The sequence below is a fragment of the Melanotaenia boesemani genome, chromosome 19 (genome assembly GCF_017639745.1).
Source record: "Melanotaenia boesemani isolate fMelBoe1 chromosome 19, fMelBoe1.pri, whole genome shotgun sequence".
Lineage (NCBI taxonomy): Eukaryota > Metazoa > Chordata > Actinopteri > Atheriniformes > Melanotaeniidae > Melanotaenia > Melanotaenia boesemani.
Genome location: NC_055700.1, coordinates 24,317,278 through 24,339,229, shown reverse-complemented (window position 1 = coordinate 24,339,229; position 21,952 = coordinate 24,317,278). Strand labels below are relative to the sequence as shown.

The 21,952-nt window shown below is 38.4% G+C and overlaps 1 protein-coding gene across 2 annotated transcripts in view; it reads left to right on the top strand.

Moving 5' to 3' along the window:
* Positions 1 to 20,684, top strand: part of si:ch211-196i2.1 (collagen alpha-1(I) chain) — a 115,859-nt gene extending 95,175 nt beyond the window's left edge. For both annotated transcript variants that reach the window (XM_041970730.1, XM_041970731.1), the window contains 26 exons: positions 372 to 479; positions 1,127 to 1,180; positions 1,289 to 1,396; positions 1,616 to 1,669; positions 1,794 to 1,847; positions 3,235 to 3,288; positions 3,375 to 3,428; positions 3,576 to 3,683; positions 3,768 to 3,821; positions 3,951 to 4,004; positions 8,052 to 8,105; positions 8,602 to 8,655; positions 8,927 to 8,980; positions 9,056 to 9,109; positions 9,293 to 9,346; positions 10,504 to 10,557; positions 10,732 to 10,785; positions 12,124 to 12,177; positions 12,775 to 12,792; positions 13,026 to 13,079; positions 13,469 to 13,531; positions 13,731 to 13,896; positions 14,633 to 14,742; positions 15,895 to 15,975; positions 17,595 to 17,777; positions 17,888 to 20,684. In XM_041970730.1, the coding sequence (XP_041826664.1) occupies positions 372 to 479; positions 1,127 to 1,180; positions 1,289 to 1,396; positions 1,616 to 1,669; positions 1,794 to 1,847; positions 3,235 to 3,288; positions 3,375 to 3,428; positions 3,576 to 3,683; positions 3,768 to 3,821; positions 3,951 to 4,004; positions 8,052 to 8,105; positions 8,602 to 8,655; positions 8,927 to 8,980; positions 9,056 to 9,109; positions 9,293 to 9,346; positions 10,504 to 10,557; positions 10,732 to 10,785; positions 12,124 to 12,177; positions 12,775 to 12,792; positions 13,026 to 13,079; positions 13,469 to 13,531; positions 13,731 to 13,896; positions 14,633 to 14,742; positions 15,895 to 15,975; positions 17,595 to 17,777; positions 17,888 to 18,037 (1,959 nt within the window). In that variant the 3' untranslated portion in view covers positions 18,038 to 20,684. The remainder of the gene's footprint in view (positions 1 to 371; positions 480 to 1,126; positions 1,181 to 1,288; positions 1,397 to 1,615; positions 1,670 to 1,793; positions 1,848 to 3,234; positions 3,289 to 3,374; positions 3,429 to 3,575; positions 3,684 to 3,767; positions 3,822 to 3,950; positions 4,005 to 8,051; positions 8,106 to 8,601; positions 8,656 to 8,926; positions 8,981 to 9,055; positions 9,110 to 9,292; positions 9,347 to 10,503; positions 10,558 to 10,731; positions 10,786 to 12,123; positions 12,178 to 12,774; positions 12,793 to 13,025; positions 13,080 to 13,468; positions 13,532 to 13,730; positions 13,897 to 14,632; positions 14,743 to 15,894; positions 15,976 to 17,594; positions 17,778 to 17,887) is intronic.
* The last annotated feature ends 1,268 nt before the right edge of the window (positions 20,685 to 21,952 follow it).

Here is a 21,952-nt window from a genome sequence, read left to right as displayed (position 1 = left end):
AGTCTTATTATTGCTGCACCAGAATGAGCTTTGACATCTTTTCCCCTCTAATAAAAACTGCAAAATGCAAACAGCCTCGTTTTAAGATTGCTGACAGTTGTTTCTATCGAACCTCTTTTAAAAAGTTCTTAATTTCCCCTTTTTTTCATCTGACAAAAATAGAAACACAGTGCAACAACGGCATCTATATTTTAACCTCCATATTCTTAAGAGAATGGCTCAAGAGTTTGTTTTGTCCAGGATCCAACCATGATAGCTTTGCTCATTACTGCACAAATAGTCTACAACATGATTTTTTTTGGATGTTTTAGCATCCAAAAATCCTGAAGTCACTAAATGTATCTGGTTTGTTATCCTATATTGATTAACAGGGAGATGTGGGTCCTTGTGGAAAACCTGGTCCTCAAGGGCCCTCAGGGAAGAGAGGGCTTGGGGGCAGTGAAGGTGCACAGGGGCCACCTGGACCAGTCGGTGAACAGGTAAGCACATTCATCACAGTTTCCTCTGCAGAATGTCCATCTATCCATCCATTATCTATACCGCTTCGTCCACTAAGGGTCGCAGGGAAGCTGGAGCCTAACCCAGCATTTAGCAGGTGAGAGGCAGGGTACACCCTGGACAGGTCACCAGTCCTACGCAGCTCTACAGAATGTGATTTATACAAATCAAATCAAGAGTTCAAGTCCAGCTCAGAGTTCCAGGGGCCACACATAGAAAATAAACCTAGGACTGAGGGAAATTGCATTAAGTCCAGCCTAGAGTACCAGTCTCCGCATTTAAGGACTTGAACACATCATTACCTCCACCCTTCTGACTTTATGGCATCACACATACAGTGTATTCAGAGTGAACACAGATAAATTAAATAACTCTCAGATAAACATGTGGCAGCCATGATACGTATGCGGACACGTCCGAAACGAGTAAATCCCAGCCCTTAGCTAGATTATGTAGGGTCCAGGGTCTCTGCCATCTTGTTTCCAGCCTTTTTTTGTGTATTTCATGCACATTTTCCTTGCATTTGTGTTGGGTGTACAAGACCTGATTTGGTTGGTTTGGTACTATTCTTTATTTTCTGAAAAATGATGAAAAAGCCATTCAGCTTTTGTTTCCATGTCTTCTGCAGGGAGATGTTGGGCTTCCAGGTGAAACTGGTGATCCTGGACCCAAAGGGGAGAAGGTGAACTTGACCAACGCAGTATTGTCTGAAAATGTAGATGAATATCCAGCTCTAAATGAGGATCTCCATGTTTGAAGTTTCTGAAAAGACTGGTTCTGTTCTGGACAGGGTGTGTTTGGACCTCCTGGTTTATCTGGTCAAGAGGGCCCCTGGGGAGCCATTGGAGAAAATGGTAACAGGGGCCCAATGGGCAGGAAAGGCCACGTTGGACTAATGGTAAGCACAGGTTTTCATCAGTTTTTGATAGACTGTATCGCTGAAAAGCTTTAGGTTTCCAAATATCAACATTTGTTTATATATAATTAATTATATTTCATGTTTTTCTTCTTGATGTTCATGCCTCGGAAAGATAAAGCTTATCAACAATAATCTAACCCCACTAAGAAGTAAGAACATTAACATGTCAGTGGAAAACTTCCTTGTGTTCTATAATAGGGTGAACCAGGACTGATGGGTGAGGTGGGTCCAGCAGGTGTCATTGGGTTCCAGGTGAGTTTGTTAACAGGATTTTAAACATCAGCAAATCTCAGAATTAGTTTTTTCTGAACCGTATCTGACATTGACCGATTCCTCTGACATTAATGTGTAGCTTCATCTGTGGTGTTTGTTATAGGGAAACACAGGTCCTCGGGGACCTCCAGGACTTGATGGACCTCAGGGACAGAAGGTAAGTGAAATAAATTTAGACTAGCAGCTGGCAATGAACTTTTTTTTAATATAATTGGTATAGTTGCAGACCATGCAAGGTCTGCAGCCAATGTAACTGTTTTGAATGCGGTTTGAGGTTTGCATGACTTACATTGTCACTACATCAATAAGACCAAAACAAAAGTCAAACTTAGTGACACCAAGTTGGACAGGTGCCACACAAATCAGCTGATACACTCCTTGCAAAATGTTAGTTTTCCCTGCTGTGATGGACTGGTGACCTGTCCAAGGTGTACCCTGCCTCTCATAGCCTGGTAGCTGCAGGTAGGACTGGGTTTAAAAAAATTGTTTTATCATTTTGAATCGATTCAAATTTAATAAATCCAAGATCGATTCCTAAATCTTGGACATCGATTTTTTCTTTTTTTTATCTGTCCTCTGAAATTGTCTCATACACTCTCTCTCTCTCTCTCTCTCTCTCTCTCTCTCTCTCTCTCTCTCTCTCTCTCTCTCTCTCTCTATATATATATATATATATATATATATATATATATATATATATATATATATACATATGTATATCAGTATAATACAAAGGGTCCAACGTGGTACTTATAAGTTATACAACATAAAGGAAAGATAAAAAGTATTCACAAGTATTCATGCTCTAAAATGAAAGTCTGTTGGCAGCGCAGTCTACAAAATAAATAAATGTAACATGAATCAAAATCTGTAAATGTTTGTTAGGGTGGGGAGAGGGCATCCGATGACTCTCTAGGCGGAGGAAATGGTCCGCTGTACCTCACCTCCTGCCTGCAGACGAGTAGCTAGCAACATATGTAGAGATGCAGCACATTTTCTATGGTGCAGCGATAGAACACTATAGCAGCTTCTTCCTGCGATCGTTCCTCTTGAGGATCGTCAGGAAGTGGAGTCGCTGCTGTGCCTAAATTAACAGTGCAGTGGTGTTATTTTCTGATATAACTCAGCAAAGTTGCTCAGTGTCATTCTGCCTCCACCAACTGTCATTCCTTCTGTCTTTTCACCAACTAAACAATGCTCACTTGGCCTGCCTTCCAAATTATGTAAAAGAAAATTAGTTTTTACCAGTTTCTTTTTGTGATCACTCCTCAGAGGTCAGGTTTTGCTTCCTTTGTGCATCAGTGAGCGTTAGGTGGCCATGAACCTGCCACTAGTTCACCAAATTTCCATCCTTGAGCTACTTTTGTTTGGCAAAGCAACTCTTCACACCATAAAACATGGTCTGCAGTTTTTAGAGATTCTCCAAGTGGGTTCTGTAAATAAACAGGAAAGCAATTCCCATTCTCTAAAGTTAATTACTGCCTGCTTTGGCTAGCTGCAATGTCCAGAGTGAGATAATGAAATATTTTCATCCATCTTTTTAGGGGGAGTCTGGGCCTGCAGGAAGCCCTGGACCACCAGGGTCAGAAGGTTTTCCGGTAAACGTTTGATTCCACTTCATATGTGCAACACTGCTCTATTTCAGGAAAGCCTTGATTTCTGCTTTTTCCATCCTTGTTAACAGGGATTAAGTGGATCACATGGACTCAGAGGAGACACCGGAAAGCTGGGACCACCTGTAAGTGTCATCTCGTAGAAGATTAAATTACAAAAATGTAGTGTTTTCCTTTTTATGGCTCTACTGTCAATAAATTCACATTTCAAGAACATATATGAACCCTTTTCAAGATATTTAAATCAAAATTTTGTTATGCCTGCGTGGCAGGGTCCAGTAGGACAAGTCGGACCTCAAGGTGATCAAGGAGCCAAAGGAAAACCGGGTGAACTTGGACAGAACGGAGAACCAGGAGCTCTAGGCCCACAAGGGGAACAGGTTAGTAGTATATTTGTGTTACGTGTATATATTTTTAATGCATTCATCTCAAATATACCTCAGTATTTCTGATTATGTATACAGGGTGAAGACGGTCTTCTAGGAATCCAAGGTCCTTCAGGTCTGCCAGGGCTTGAGGTGAGAGCTTGCTCACTATTGAGTAGCATAAAAAAAAAATCTGTTTTTATATCCAAAAACAAAGCTTCAGATTTGATTTACACTTTATTTTCAGGTCTGACTTACCTGCTTATTACATCTCATTTCCAGGGGGCTGCTGGAGAGATGGGACCCCAGGGTCCTGGAGGTCATATAGGGGCTCCTGTAAGTGGCCGTATGATTACAGCAGGAAAACACAAAACATAATATAATGACATTTTTCCAACAGCTACTGTTTTGAATGCAGTGCCTTACAGAGGCTACACGCCACTTGACATGTTTCCTATTGCCATGTGTTACTATAGCTTTGTTTTGGATGGTGGATCTCTACTAAATTAAGTAAAATTAAAAGAAAGAAATGTAAAAAGAAAACCCATAAACTATAGATGACATGCCGTATATATTCACACCATATGTAGCTAAATTGCTGTCTTGTGCTGCCATTGCTTTCATTTATCATTTCATCTGTAAAATTAAATGATCCATGACATTTTTTTCCATGTTTTGTGGTTTGTCTGTAGTTTTAAAACACTGTATTACTAACTCAAACATCACCCAAAACTTAAATAAGAGGTTTACATACACTTTCCCATTAGATTTAATAAGAAAATTAGTCCAAACGTTTGACTGGCAGTGCATATTTTAGTATTTTTAGTATTTAATCATATCAAACTCATGGTTAGCAACACATTTCTTTTCAGCAACTGGTCAGTATCACATCACCATCCCCACATTTCTTTGTCACAAACTACCATGCATGTTAGAAACTGCAACCATTTGAAAAGTAAAGAATATCTCTGGAGTAGTCTAGATTGTGTTTATAAGGTTATATACACTGAACAAAAATATGATGGTAACACTTTTGTTTTTGCTCTGATTTTTCATGGGCTGAGCTTAAAGGTCTAAGACTTTTCTATGGATGCAAAAGGCCTATTTCTCTCAAATATTGTTTACAATATTTAAATCTGTCATAGTGCCGAGAAAATCCACCCACCTCACAGGTGTGGGTGTGGCATATGAAGTTACTGATTAAACAGCATTAATATTGCACAGGTGTGCCTTAGGCTGCTCACAATAAAAGGCCACTCTAAAACGTGCAGTTTTATCACACGGCACAATGCCACAGATGACTCAAGTTTTGAGGGAGTGTGCAGTTGGCATGGTGACTGTAGCAATGTTTGCCAGAGCTGTTGCCTGTGAATTTAATGTTCATTTCTCTACCATGAGCCGTCTTCAAAGGCGTCTTAGATAATAGAGAATTTGACAGTATACATCTAACTTGCCTCACAACCGCAGACCACATGTAACCACGCCGCCCCACATCTTCACCTCCAAGAGCATCTGAGCCCAGCCCCTCGGACAGCTGCTGCAACAATTGCATAACCAAAGTGAAATTATGGTATGGGCAGGCTATGTTGCAGACAACAAACACGGGGGCATTCTATTGATTGCGTTTGAATGCACAGAGATACTGTGACTAGATCCTGACGCCTGTTGCTGTGCTATTCATCCACGACCATCACCTTGTGTTGCACCGTGATAATGCACGGCTCCATGTTGCAACAATCTGTACGCAATTCCTGGAAGCTGAAAAGATCCCAGTGCTTGCATGGCCAGAATACTCACTGGACATGTCACCCACTGAGCATGTTTGGGATGCCCTGGATCGACGTATGCGACACCATGTTCACATTTCTGCCAGTGTTGTCCAGCAACTTTGAACAGCCATTGAACATTTTAACAGGCCACAATCAACAACCACATCCTTAGGCCCAGTGTGGTGATGCCTTTTTTTCTCCCCAGCCACATCTCACTCCCCCAATGTTATCTTTTCCTTCTATATCTACTCTAATACATAGGCTCGCCGCCCCAGTGGCTGCTGCCTCAGTATGCCTGTTCCTGTTGTGTCTACATGTTGTTGCTGTCTAGTCTTGGACGGGTTGTACTGGAAACAATTTCGTTGTACCTGTGTTCTGCACTGTGTATAATGACAAATAAATCATCTCATCTCATCTCTCATCTCTCATCATATGCTAACAGATGTGTTTCATTGCATGAGGCAAATGGTCACACCAGATAATGACTGGTTTTCTGACACCCCCGGACCCCACGCCAGTTTATTACAGCTGTACATTTTAGAGTGGCCTTTATTGTGAGCAGCCTAAGGAACAGCTGTACAATTTGCATGCTGTCTAATCAGTATCTTGATATGCCACACCTGTGATGTGGAAGGAGAAGTGTTCACTAACACAGATTTAGACAGATGTGTGAACAATATTTGAGAGAAATAACCTGTTTGTGTTCATAGAAAAAAGTCCTGGATCATGAAGTTCAGTTCATGAAAAATGGAGTAAAAATTGTTGGCGTTTATATTTTTGTTCAGTGTAGCGTGTACTGTGAAGAGAGAGGCTGCATGGTGGTGTGGTTAGCACCGTCACCTCACAGCAAGCTTTATGGTTCAAAAGCTCGGCCCTTCATGCCTTTTCTGTAGAGTATGTCTTGCTTGTTCTCGCCGTGCATCCCCACAATCCAACAACCATACGTGTTAATTGGTGATTTTTAAATTCACCCTAGAAAACCACCTTTTTCCCACAGTGCTATAAAAGCAAGGGGCACCACAGAGTAGCCAGCATAAAGAGAACCAAGTCGTTTCTTTGAATATCCATTGGAGCACTATTAAATCTATTAATAGTAATTGACAAGAATACAGCATCATAACAAACCTGCAAAGAGAGAGAAAAGGAAACTATATTTGGAATATTGTATTCTAAATTAAAACTAAACCCATGAGCGTCCTCTCTGTGGTGCTGGCAGCATGCCCACAGCCTGCTTTGGGGATGTTTATCATCAGCAGATCCTGTGAAGTTGTACAGATTTGTTATGGTGATTAATTATACATGCAAGTTTTAGGAAAAACTGTTTAATTCATCTCTTAGTGTGACAAGGACCGCGAGTTACATGTAAATCTAGACTAGAGGGGCTTAATGTGACGCCTATATATGTCCTCAAATCCCAGACCTCAACCCATTTAAAAATCTGTCGTAGGGTGTAAAGATTGAACTGGTGACATGTCCAGAGTGTACCCCACCTCTCCACTAACAGCTGCTGGGAAAGGCTTCAGCTCCAGGTGGATGGTTGGATGAATAGATGGATGGTTTAAAGATTGATACACACCAGCAGAAATATTCCTGCTGGACCTCATTTTTCTTAAAGTATAACTACACGCTCCACTTTTTGTGTGACTCCACCCACTGCCTAATTTTGAAAAATGCCAGAAACTGCAAGGGTTGGGGTGCAAGGTCTGGGGGGGGGCTCAGGGGCGGAGATTGGGTGGGTTATAAATACACAGGCACAAATGATTAAATGACAGACAGCAGCTAAGTGGCCACTAGCAAGAAGGAAAGATGTAGATTTACAAAACACCTACGCCACAGAGTGGTCTTTAAAGAGGAACCCTTTACCCCTCCATAATCTCCTCAGCTACACAACGCAGTGATGGAAGAACAAGGTGGTTCTGAACCGTATCAATCTGAGCTTTTAGTGCTGTTGTGCTGGCCCGAGTCAACATCTCTGGCAAACTGTGGCGACTCACGGCAGGTTGTGGCAGCTGCAGGAAGTGCCGCTGTAAGTTTCCGCTGCCACGATCTGTCGCCAGTTGAGGATCAACAGGTAAAGAATAAAGTCCAGTGTTACTTTTACAGCCTCAAAAGCACAAATCCGTTTTACTGCAGCAATATTTTCTCACAAGCTCTGAGAAAAATAAAAGACTGAAACTAGTGAATCTACATCAGATAACAAGTTCACTGCAGCTTGGCAGCTGGAGGGAGGGTGAGGTTTTTAAAATGTTCATGTTACATAGAGAAACACTAAGTTTACCTCTGTCACGATAAACAAAACCTGGTTTTACCCTGTAGGAGGTTGTAAATATTTATGCACATTCTGATTTTCTGAAGATTTTGTTTGTTGACTTGTTTGTTTTTTGACCCTCAAAGTGGTAAGCTTGTTGTGTGGATGTAGTCTTGTAAACGCCACATATTTCTACTTTTCTTCTGGATTAGAAAATAATGTTAAGGAGGGGAAACTTTCACAAGACCTTTTTATATGTTTATCTGGTTGTTTCTGGTTGTAAAATAGAAAAAGCAGTCATAGAAGTATAGTATGTAATTGTCTGAAAACAAACTCAGCAAAAATTAATAGAAATTTTCTTTTTAGGGAGCAAATGGAAAACCAGGACCTGGAGGGAAAGAGGGCATGAGAGGAGAGAAGGTAAAATCTTTCATGTGAAAGTGACTTTTTGTACAATTTTAAAATAATCTGCACACTTTTTTTATTGCCTGAAAATGTAATATTATTACTTAATTAAAAATATTAAGGACAAATGGGGGAGGGAAAGGAGAAATGTACACTGTGAGTGGATTAGAAGATGTATATCACACATGAATCAGCTGCAGTGGCAGAAGTCGTCTTGTTCTGACTGTTTCCTGTTTTCATGTTAAGCTAATTTGTAAAACTTTCTCTTTTTTTAATGTTCCAGTTTGACCCTTGGAAAACTTTGCATTTTGGGAAGAATTTTATCTTTATAAAAGTTATTCATCAGCGGTAGTGGAGCCGTCTAATTTAAATAACCTTCTTTCCTTTATTTATGTATGTACTGTATTTTACAAAAAAGCAATCTTAAGGAAGCTAAATACCCCAAAAAGAATCAGTCCTGAATGATCTTTGCTTTCTTTGTCTTTGATCACTTCGCATGTTAATGTAACAGGGAGACGATGGTGACGTTGGACCACCAGGGAAGCCTGGTCATGCTGGGCGAAGGGTAGGACTGCTTTGCTTCAGCTTTAAGGACCTTTAGCAGGTCAAAGTGTTATAAATTAAATTAATATTAAGATGTTTTTTTCTGTTTGTAATTCTAATGTTGTATTTACAGTTTTGTAAGAAAAAAACTTTTGATAAATCTTAAAAACTTTTTTATAAATGTAAAAAAAAGTAGGAAGTATAGATAAATTCAGATAAAACATGAGGAGCTCCACCTTAGTTCCTTTTTTCTTTTGTTTTGGTGCATTGACAAATGTGAAACTGATCCACAGGGAAAACGGGGGAAGGCCGGAGCCAGAGGGACCAGGGGAGTCGGGGGACCAAAGGTGGGACATCCAGAAACGCAGCCACAGTGTTTAGTGTATAACACATGATCCAACAGTGTCTGTTTTGTCATTAAGGGTGAAGCTGGAGACACTGGACCGCCAGGCCTTCCTGGGTGGCCAGGATTCATCGTAAGTAAATCTGTTAACAGTTTCATATCCGACCATATCCACCCACTAGCTCTGAAATTTCTTCTTCCACTTCAGTTAATTATAGAAAAAAATCATTCTGAACAGTAATAAGGTGCATTTTAGTGATGAATCAAGACCTCACTGATTTGTTTATTTTGTGTTTCTGTCTGTTTTTCCACCAAGGGACTCCCTGGCTTACGTGGAGAGCCGGGGGATCAAGGTGAAAAGGGGAAACAGGTAAGGAAATAAAATAATTGCTTTGCATTTCAATCCAAACCCATCAAACTGAAAAGACTATTTATTAAAGCACAAATCCTTTTGGTTGTTCTTGCATAAACAAGTGTACCATTTAAAATTTTAGAAAACTTCAGTTATCGTCAAGAGTACGAGTAACTAGAACTTTCTTCTCAATATGAACATGAAGTAACCCAGATAGTCAGGATCATCACTCAGGAATTAAAAGGTACTTGAGAGAATTCTGTGTTTGGTGCTACAGACAGCAACTATATTATGGGATGAGAAAAGGAGCATTAACTAATAAACAAAGAAAGAAAAAATAATTATTATTATAAAAGTAATAATAATGAAGTGCTAATGATTTTGAATTGAATAAAACTGTGACAAAGGTCTACACTGGAATTATGAGTATCATAAGAAAAATTAAAAACTCGTATTGAAGTCGCTTTGACACAAGCATTGTTTTCTATAAATCTGGTGGCAGCTGAATGTGTCATGTCATGTTCTAAATACCAACTTTTCTATAACATTTTGAGACTGAATCTTATTTGGTCCAACAGACAGTGAACTGCTGCAGTCACCTTCGCAGTCAGACACACACACACACAGCAGCACAGGGTTCACATCGGACATTGATCAGCTGTTCAGATGAAAGATTGACGTGAGAATTTAACGTGTTTCAGGCCCTCGTTGGTTTTCAGCATTGGCTCACAATAAGAACTTGGATCCCTGTGTTTTTCACCCCAGAAATCTTTGATCACATCTTAACAATTATATTAAACCCAGTTATGCGTGTTGAACCAGGATGAAGACTTTCCTGGTTTTCGTGTCTCCGTGCTCTCTCCATTTGTCATGTTAACATCAGACTTTGTGGCCTATGTTTCACTGTAGATTAAAACGGTTCTCAAGCAGCCGGTACAGCAGCGTAGTAATACGTGTAACAGGTGTTAAATACAGACAATAAAAAGATTTTGTGAATTGTTTAGGGACTTTTGACATATTTGGCTAATCTAACAGCAGATTAACCTAGTGGGACATTAACAGATGAGTTAATATCACCAGAACTAGACCTTTTTAAGCCATTTTTCCTTAAATGTGTCCTCACAGTGGTCTACGACTGCTTGATGAAGGTATAATTCCAATGTTTGTGTCCTCAGGGTGAGAAAGGAGACACGGGGTTGTCAGGATCATCCGGACGTGAGGGCATAAAAGTAGGTTCTGCTATTATTTTATTCATTTCATTTTTAGTTAAAAGAAGATCATGATGTCTGAAAAACAAATAAATAAAAAATTGATGATTTCTTAGGAAATATAGAAATATAGAAATATAGAAAAAGAAAATTTCCAGTCTGGGAATGAAGTGAATATATTGTTGTGTTTTTCAGGGCATTCGTGGTCCAGTAGGGTTACCAGGTCCACCTGGCATAAAAGGAGAGCAGGTACACAAAATGAAAGCTGCTCAGTCATTACGCATTAGTCTGTAGAGTCCAGAGTCTGAAGCCTTTTCACACATGTAGCACACCACTGGAGGATGTCTGTGTTCAGGCTCCTGAGAATAACGTTTTCTTAGTGCCTGCACATTTAGGCTCTTATCCCACAGCAGGTCCTCTTTGCATCAATTTTTAAATGTTTTTATTTCTTCCCCACTCTTAGAAACACATGATGTGTCAAACATATTTGTGAAGAGATTATTGAGGTTGAGAAATAACAAAATCTCATCAGCTGCAGCCCACAATCCAGCTATTAAATCCCTTCAGAAATATTGCTCTTAGGTGTGTGTATCCATACCGAATCTTTCAAAGAAGAAAAGACAACTTCTTCTAGCTGTCAAAGACATTTCATCTCTCATCCAAAAAGTTTCCTCAGTTATTAAATACTGGTGAGGGATGTCAAGGTTCCAGGTCTGACCTATCAGTGGCAGGGGTTCCTAAAGATTCTCATCTTTGGACCCCAAAACTTATATGAACATTGTGTTATAGAAAAAAAATCAACTGGCAACAACCTTAAGATTCAGAGAATGGATGAAACCAAACACCCATAGGAACAGCCTGTTTCTTCTGAGCTCTCAGGTGTTGATTAAAATCCGAGCAGAGGAAACCTTTTCAAAGCAAAATGAAGTTCAGCTGCCTTTTTAAACACCTGAAATGACTGAGCTCTTTTTAGAAACATGGAAATTATTGTGTTTCACAGTTAAAGTTTGTGTTAAATCCCACTAAATAAAGAACTACCACCATCTGACATAAACTGTGAAATGTAGGACTGTTAATGACAGTTTAGGCTCATCATAAATTACTGGAACATGGCAGCCCGCCAGCTATGCCTTTTGTTCTGCTATAATATCACTGATCTAAACGTACATTTCTCAACTTTTTTGATGAAAAACTGACAACTAAAATGACAAACTTGACCACAGCCACAGTGCTATCGGTGCTAGTTGTGGCAGTTGATGCAAGTTCTGTCGGTCAATCAATCAATCTTTATTTGTCTAGCACAAAATGCACAAGCAAAAAAACTATTTAAACAACAAACCACACCCCGTCCCACCACCGACTCTAAAGGATTGTTTTCTAAACAACATTCAGAGGGTTGTCAGGGCTGTAAGGGGGAACAACTGAGGAAAAAGCTTTCCGGTTGACTTTCTGGCCGACTGGTTTGGAGATTTTCACATTGATCATGTATGAAAGCAATCACAGGATTATCTTTATGTGCTTAAACTTTTTTATGTGTGTATTTTTCTTGGTGTTTCACAGTGTGCCTCCTTCTGTTTTCTGTTTTAGGGTAACATTGGTTCATCAGGACCGAGGGGTTCACTAGGGATGCCGGGACTGCCCGTAAGTCTCCTCTGAGATTTCAGCGTGTCATTTACTGTCATATTCGGTAAACTTTAAAGTACAGCAGACTTGTTTAATCTAAATCATTTGTTTAAACACACCCCACCTCATTTAAGTGTTGTCTGCATGGATTTATAAAGTTAATTTTAAAATGGCATTTTTGCTCTTTTTTCTGCGCTTTTGTCTGGAATTTTTATCATTTCTTTATGTAATTTTTTTAAATTATTTTTCATAGTGTTAGCTACATTTAGAAGAAATACAAATATACAATTTAATTATTATCTACAGGCAAATTTTTCCTTTACCCCCCCACCACCCCACTTTTTTATTTCTTTAATTTTTTGCATTTATAGAAATGCTTATATAAACAGCAACAGGATTTCTTGTTTTGGTTTTGGTTCTTAAGCTTCAGCAACTTATAAGCTTTAAAACTCTCCACAAGTAAAGTAGAAGTGAAGAAAGCCACCAAACAAGCCGCTGCTTTTAATTCAAGAACTGAGGATTAATTTCACCCTGATGTGTAAGAACTTTTTCCTTAAATGTTTCATCAGAGAATTCAGATGTCTTCTTCTTCCTCTGTTTTCTCCTCTGTTACAGGGTTGGTTTGGATTACAGGTACGAAATCCTCAACTCCCTGCACATCAAACACGCTTAATCTCAACATAATCTGAAGGATTTTACACATTACTGACAAACTGTTGACATGGTCCACTCCTCACGTTGTTGTAATACATTAAGATCCTTCAGTAATATTTATTTCCAGACATTGACATTTAAAGAGGTGATGTTTCTGTACAGAACAGTGAAGAGTCTCATGCTGTGCTGATCACGTTCCGTTTTTCCTTCAGGGTTTGAAAGGCTACCAAGGTCTGCCTGGAGTGCCTGGGAGGAGGGGGCTGCCGGTGAGTTTACAAGAGCAAACAAAAAGAAACCGTTTGCTCAAGTAAATAGAAAAGAATAGAACTTTATTGTTATTGCAACAAAACTGCAATGAAATTACAGATTAATATTATTATTATTATTATTATTATTATTATTATGCAAAAAAGGTCAAATTTATATACATTCAAATGGTTACACGCAGACACATCTGCAAAAACATTTTCATATAAATATTAATAAGAAAATAAACAAATGTGAGTTATAATGCACACATTTTGACATGTTTTAGAGTCCAACAGACCAGATTAATTAAATTATCTTATATTCAGAGCCGTGAGGTTGTTTACTTTTAGATTTGAAACCTGTATTTTGTTTAATGTTTAAGTCATGTTGCATTGTTGTATTTTAGGGTCCACCTGGTGCTCCTGGACCTCCTGGACCCTCTCTAAACATGACCTTGTCTCAACTCAAGGCAAGTTTTCATCTATAATGTGTCTTCATTGTAATGTTCAAACCATTTTATTATTTTGAATTAACATATGATCAAAATAAAAAAAACAGAACTTGGGAAAAAAATGAATGAAATTGGAAGATTTCTACAGAAATGAACAAACATGATTAAATATTAAATGATTAAATTCATGCCTTTTAAAATCTGTCCCCATGTCCAGGAGCTGCTGTACGTCTCTGATAAGCCCAACTACTCCCTGATCCAGACGCTGCTGGACTCCCTGCAGCAGGATCTTCGGCTGCTGTTGGACCCTCCTGATGGTAGCAAGGAGCATCCTGCCACCACCTGTCTGGAGCTCTGGCTCTGCCATCCTGAGTACCGCAGCGGTCAGAAACTGTCAAATTCAATTTATTTATTAAGACACCTAAATATGCAAAGTCCTGGCTCTATTTCTTGCTATAGACCTTTAGATTAGATATACCTGCAGCATCTCTTGCATATTCAAACACAATGACTGTGTTCTCCATGTCAACGAGCAGCAATTTAATACAACTTTGCTTCTCTGGCTAATTTATTTGACTTATTTTATTCTCTAAAGAAAAACATGCAGAGTAAACAATTAAAAAGAACTTTGTTGATTTAAATAAGAATAAACACGTATTTTCAAAGTATTATTTTAATCATCTGTGCTACATGTACTAGCTCGGGTCTGTAACTAATTTCAGTCATTTCTATTTTGACTCTCAGATGTTTTGATGTGTTTTTGTCAAATGATTCAGGTCCACATTTAAATCATGAAATTTAATTTCATTATATTACTTTCTGTGTTGCTTTTCCATTTCAGTCATGATAATGCTTTGCTTTATTTTAATATCATTAGCAAATAACTGTATGAGAATAAATACCCATTACTTATTGCATTTATGTAGATGTTATTATAATAACATTAAAATCTATTAAAAATATGTTAACATTTACAAAATCTGTCAACAGTAACACCATTCAATAAAAATATTTTATTTTATGTTAGCAGCAGCATATTGCATCACATGAATAGACTCTTATTTAAAAACCTGCTGGTACCTGCTGATCTCATGGTTTTGCCTACTTTTACCGCTGCAGGAATGTATTACATCGACCCAAACCAGGGCAGCTCAGCCGACGCTCTGCTGGCCTACTGCAGCTTCTCTTCCTCATCGAAACAGACCTGCCTTCATCCTCAAGACTCTCAGGTAGAAGGAAATCCCTCAAGGAGGACTGCAGGAAAGCATTGTTGCACCTCAGCCTGGATCTGATAACTAGTCCTTCAAATGTTTTTGCAATGATTGACAGTTTTAAAGTGGTAACCTGATCTTGAGTCTGGAGTCTGACTGAAGCAGCTGCAGTTTAGCTAACACAACAACACAAAGCTAGCTATTTTTATTTATTTATTTATTGCTAGTCTGCTAGCAAAGTACAAGTAGCAAATCGAGGTTAGTGGGATGTTTGCTCATTGTTCAAAACAAAGCTACTCCAGCTCCTACAATATAAATGAGTCTTTAGTCAAACAATTGTCTAAATAGGTTCTATTATAAAACTGATCGATCAAGGTGCGTTAATGACAGAAGGCAGTTCACAGACACAAAGAACCTTGTCTGTCATTATCTGTTATAGCAGAGAGAATTGAAGGTCTTAGCATACACACAGTTATCACTGATGATGTCATCTGCTATCTACACATGGCTTTTCTATCTGGTACACGCCAACCTAGCTGTTTATCATCCTGAGTACAAGTAGGACATCTCTGCAATGACGACGTGATTATGTCAAAGTGTACATCATATAAACAGAACAGACCGTTTTAACTTCATATATCTAAGTGGAACACACTGTATCATCAGAAACCAGCATCAGTGATCTTTGTTCTGAGGACTCATGGTAAAGCCATTCTTCTATGTTCTAGTTTCCTATAAAAACACTCAAGTTATATCGTAGCTGTACGCTTCAGGTGTTTATCATGTTGAGTCATTCCTGGAAGACTAATATTATAATTCCCTTCCAGGACTGATGAAGTATTTTTCATTTAATTTCCCAGCCCACCAACTGTCCCTTAGGGACATACAAAGTGTTTGTTTGCGAATTCAAATTTGATGACAAACATCTCCATGACATGATGCTGCTCCCATCATGCTTCAGTCTGGGGATTGTGTTTTCAGGGTAGTTGGTAGTTGACTCACTCATGTAAGTGTGTATCTAACTAAAATACCCACTTCTGATTCATACTTTTGCCAAATGCCAAAGGATTTATTAACTGCTGTCTGAACAGCCGACCTTCACTATTGTATCTTATTAGAGCCGACTCCTACTCACTTTGTAAACTCATGATTTCTTTCCTCTGCCAACAGCTTCCCATGAAATCTTGGATGGAAGGAGCTTCGGAGGAAGGATCTTTTCAGTGGCTTAGCAGACTCGATCAGGGATTTCAGGTGAGGAAATATCTCCAAGAACAGCGACCCATGTTTAGCTTTAGGTCTAAGGCCTCAGTTGGGGGAGTTGAACATGCCTTGGGGTGAAATGTAACATAAAATGAGGACCATGACAATGACTGTGGTCTGTCAGAGCATGGGAGTTAAAGACGCATTAAGTAACTTTACTGCCTTAAAACGCTGCTTTCCAAACTCGTTTGATTGCACAGTGACATCGATCATGCACATTTCTGGAGCCATCATTGCCCAGCAGGTCATTTTTTAACCTTCATCATGACTGATTCAGCAAAAAAATGCAAGAGTCAAGATAAGACTGTCTTTTGCTGGCTGGAGAGAGCTCACAGTACAGGCAGGATGAAGATGGATGCTGGATTTAGACATTGTCAAAGCAGTTTATTCCACTTGAGTAAAAGTCAAACCAAAGATGTGAAGATTTACTGATTTCCCCACCCAATCGAATCAAATCCCCCCTGACTATCCTGGTGTGAATGTGCACTAAAACAAAATGTTTTACTCATATAGTCATTTAAATTTAGTCATGGTCACTTTTAACATTTTCTAAACTGTGACAACCTACCCCATGTCAGTGTGTTACAGCTGCCCCCAAGTGCATTATTGATGAGCTAGCTTGCCATACAGCTAACAACTAAAACGTTACCAAAAATAACCTAAACAGGCACATAATCAACATGATATATGTTTGACAAGTTCAACTACAAAGCAAGCTTTTCAAATCACAAAAATTTGGGCAAAAAAATACTTTCTTATCTCAAAATGATATTTTCCCTCATGAATTTTGTTGTGTTTGCCCCAAGCCAATACTTTTTCACATGCAGACTACAGACTAAACTGAACATATGCAGAATGAATTAGATTCTCCCGGACTGGAGCAATTGCAAGTGTTACAACTGACCCCAGTCCCCCCTACGTCAGTTACACAAAGCTCATTTTGGCTGTTAGCTTTCATAAATTAATCAGATACCAATCTGCATTTCATTCTAATCTGCATTAACTGGTGTTTACGCGATTTAGAGAGTCGTAAAGTAAAAAAAGTAAACAATCTGAAAGCATAGAGCACATATAGTGGGGGAGATGAAGAATGAGCCACAATAAAATGGTTTTGGAAAAAAATACTTCCAAGTACCCTTTAACTTGTAATTCTGCCTGCAGCAAAATATTTTCATTCAATTAATCCGTACAAGAGGCAAAAGAGTTGTATTTAAAATTCCAGTCTAATCTTCAGTCCTCCCAAGTGATCTGTAATGTATACTTCAGAGAAAAAAACAAGAATTATTACATTAAATCAGGGCAAAGAAAGGCACATTTATTTATACAGCATGTCATACATGAGGCAACCCAATGTCCTTTACATGGAAGAAACAGACAAAAGAATGCAGTGAGTTACATATAACACAAGCATCAAGTCTCAAAACTGCTGCACATTAATTATGTATTGATCAGCTTTTCAGATATTCCATTTTTGTGACATGTTAATCTTTTTTTCTTCTTCTTCCCTCTTCTGTATTTCCATTCATCCATTCATTCATTCATTCATTCATTCTGTATTTCCAGTTGTACATTAATTCATCTGTTAATATTATTATAATTGTCTGTTTTAGTTTTACTATCCAGGTGTCAACGTGGTGCAAATGCGCTTCCTGAGGTTGCACAGTGTCACAGCTGAACAGAAGGTGACTTACTCCTGCCATCCAGGACATAGACAGGGCCAAAACGACAGAGATGTCAAATTCCTCACTGATACGAGGAAGCAAAGTTACCTCGGAGCAGTCAAAGATTGTGTGGTATGTAAGAGAAAAAGCGAAGGCATTAGAAATACTTTCTGTTTTATATCTTTGTCCACAATTCCATTAAAAGTAAAATAATATTTTATGATCTGTTTTCTGCACGTCAGCCTGGAGAGGAGACCACTTCTGGTCCTCGGGAGTCTGTGTTTGAATTTGAGGACCTCCAGCTGCTTCCCCTGAGAGACATAGCACTGATGGGAGGAGGAAACATCACGCATCAGTTTGGCTTTACAGTCGGACCCGTGTGTTTCAGCTAGAGGTGGGAGAAAGCTGTACTGTCCCAGAGGACTCAGAAACCCGGGAGCAAAACCTTTATTTGAAACGTGGACAAGAGGACAACTTGAGCATCATTTCAAATCTTTGAAAATTTCACTTTTTTTTTTTTTTTGCTCTTGTATTGGGGGAGTCTTAAATTAAGTGACTCAGTATGAATGAATTTGACTGGGCACCACTGTCTTTTTTTTCATTGAGAAGTCAGTTTTGTTTACAGAGACAATTATCTTGTATGAAATAATTTAAGTTTATATGTTTTTATCCTTTATATACAATATTTTTACTGTATTTTTTGTGTATTTAGGGTTTCTGTTATAGCCTATGATTTGTGTATATAAAAGTCAGATTTTTCTCAAGTGACCTCTTAACAATGTGTTCTGCACGGGGACACGGCTTCTGTCGTCCCATTGGCCATTTGTTACCAGGCCACACTTTCAGAGTACGCCACTGTAAGTGAACCCAGACGTATCACTTCTACTTCAGGTGCTGTTCAAGTTTTATCTGAAATACCAACATTTTATTTAACCCTAAACTTAACAGGAAGGGAAACTTGTTATCTTACAAACTTGGTGCTGTTTGTTAACCAACCTTGCTTGATAGTAAAAACAATGCAAGGCCGTCTGTTTTTTTTTTTTTGTTTTACAAGTTTATATAGTTTTTACATTTTTTTTCTAAGCTCAGGTATGGTAGTTAAATTATAACACATTGGCGCTTGTTCGCTCTTGCCTCAGCGCTTTAAGTTTGTAATTAAGCTCTAAAACAATACTTACGAGGTGTTAAAGCAGACATGCCATGTTTTTTCAAGCTAACACACAGTTTGTAACATGTTTTGGTTAAAATACCACAGAAATACAGTGCAGGAGCTTTACCTTCAGTCAAGGATCTCCAGTGATGTTCATGGCTCCCTTCCCCTCTCTCTCTCTGAGGTGTCCCTTTATTAGATTGGTTGGTTAGGTTTTATCAATTGTATAAATGTAAAATTTTGACATTAATTACTCTTGATAATCTTTAGCAGCCTGTTATTGCCACATAAAATAGCACACGGTTCCTTTTGTGAGAGCTCACACTACCACACACATCCAACTAAGCTCAGACAACCACACACTACATATAGAATAATACTAAAATTACAGCTTCATTCTGAAATGCTTACATTTCTCTGATACATCTTGTAGTTGTTGTGCAAATGTAACATTTGGAGGTGAATTATTCTTAATCTTGAAAAGTGCATTATTGCCATATAAAAGAGCACCCAGTATATTATCTGAGAGCTCACATCAGCACACACAGGAAATAGAAGTCAGACTACCACACACCACACTGTTGGAAAAAAACACATAGTTTCCTCTTAATACTCTTTAAAAGCATGCTATTTCTGTATAAGTGAGTATATAGTACGTAAGAGCTCACAATAGCACACACAGCCAACAGAGCTCAGACTACATCTCATCAAACTGATTAAAAAAATAATAATAAAATGACAACTCACAGTTTGGACATAATTAGTTGGTACTGAATGCTCTTTTTGGATGAACTTGTTTTCAGGGTTGGGGTTAGTCATATGCTGTAGCTATTGGCCTTGGTTGTCAAAACACAGCACCACTAGTAGGAAAACTAACGGAGGAGGAACACAATCATTTTCTTTATAATCCTATGACCCCCCCCTGATAAAGTCATGCCCTCCCTCTGCCCACCCCATGGATCTAGTTCTGTCACTGGTCTATAATTATTGAACTTTTAACTGTTAATTATGGTTAAAGCAAACTGCAGCACTTCATACCTCAGGAATTTACCCCTAAAAAATCCAGAAAAATAAAGCAAACATATTTTTATCAGAATTTTATCAAATATGCTGAACAGAAAAGACCCTGGCCCCACTGGTGCATGAAAGTAAATCTTAAATTCAAATGGTATACATGAGTGTGAAGTGTTATTGTCTTGTAAACTTGAGTCTGAAGTTAGGCAGCCAGAACTTCCACATCCACTAATTTCTTCTCCAACCAACACTGTATTTTGTTCTGCTTCACTGTGACGTGCATGCATCAGTTTAACTGTAGGAATCTTGCCCTCAAAAAAAAAGATGCTTGTTACTGCCCATTTAGCTCTGAGTAAATGCTGTCAACCTGAATTTTTGCTTCATTCAATCTGAGAACTGCTTGGGTCCAGGGAAAAGAAGCAAAGCTTGTAGCTGCTCAGCAGTATTGGTGTTTGTGTCCTTTAGCTGCTCAGCAGTGAGTGATGAGCAGCATGGTGTACAGTCTGCAGGGAGGAAGAGGATGCATTTGAGTAAGATCTCAGGGAGTTTGTGGCTTTGCAGCTGGAAAACACAAACACTAATTTATCCTGAATTGGAGAATGAATCTGAGGGCAGAGGTGAGCCACTGCTACCTAAAACAGAGACAGCGTGTCAGCCAGATGAATTAAAAACATAACTTACATGGGATCTTCGCAATATGTCTGCAAATCCACCTGATGTTCAGTATTCAGTATTTTTGTTTTTGCATTTAGATTTGTTGTATCATTTCACATGATAGCCTTAGCTGGCTGAGACTGATCATTGTTACTTTACGTGCTTTGTAAAAATAATAATGAAAAAAACTCACTTTTAAAAATAATAAATGTCATGCTGGACATCTGTCTTGTGTGATCATTCTATCAGTTTGTATTAAGAATTGTGTTGGCTGAATTAAAAAACATGTATTCAAAGGTTGACTTGATGTATTTAATCGTAAACAAGAAAAATATTTTCACACTTGAAATTATGCAAAAATTGTTTTAAACTGCAACAACACTTCTCAGCCACTTTAAATTGAGCCTAAGCTTCGGAAGATTCTGGGTATATCAAACACCAAGGACGGAAAATATAGATTATATGTAACCAAATAGAATACACCCTACAAAATCAACAATGGTCTGTTCACAACTAAATAGAACTTAACTAAGGCCAGTAGCTGCAGCCAAATGGATCTGGAAAGGCTCTCAGGAACAACCTCTAAATAACATCACCCCTATCAATGAAGAGGAGTCTGCTCTGAGTTCTGGGATCTGAGACGAAATGGGATGAAGGTTGTTTTTAAAGCAACACACCTCAGGAAAGACTGGATTTTTGTGCATAATGAAGTTTTTACGTTCACATTCTTTGCATAAGAGACCAAGTATGAATGCAGATTTTAGCACTCATGTCATAAGATTTTTCAATCCTACTGTTCCCACACACACACACACACACACACACATATATATACTGTATATATATGTATATATATATATATATATATATATATTTCTCTCTCACTAAAGCTGTAACTATTTGGTATATCGTAGCACCAATGGTTGATTTAAAGGGTTAATAGATGTCTGTTCTAGTTAAAGTTAATCAAATTGAAGGAGAAGATATTTAATTCACTGAAAAATGTGAATCTCATATCAGCTTTAGAAAATCAATGGAAGAACATTAGTCGGAAAACGAACCTGACAACCTGATCCAGCTGCATTTTACTCACCGAAGACAAAACTTAAAGCAGAAATAAATACTACTAATGACTGAAAACAGCTGAAGTAAATGCCTGGTAAAGCATCACAAAAGAGTAAAACCAAAGAGAATTCAGGTAGTTTGTCCGCTAAATATTAAATATGAACATTTTATTCATTATGTTAATTAAGTCACTGAGCAATATTTCCAACCCTTTCTAATGTAAAATGTGAATACCCTCAAATTAGAGCTCAGTTTGTACTTTTTTTTTTCAGTGATGATGCTAGATGCAGGTACATAGATCAGAGTTTGATCAGTTCCACTGAAGTCCATGTAGATGTTGTTGGGGGTGTTGTAAAAAACAAACAAACTTGTACACATTAACATAAGACACCAAAATAAACTATAAAATCTCCTAAAACCTGCA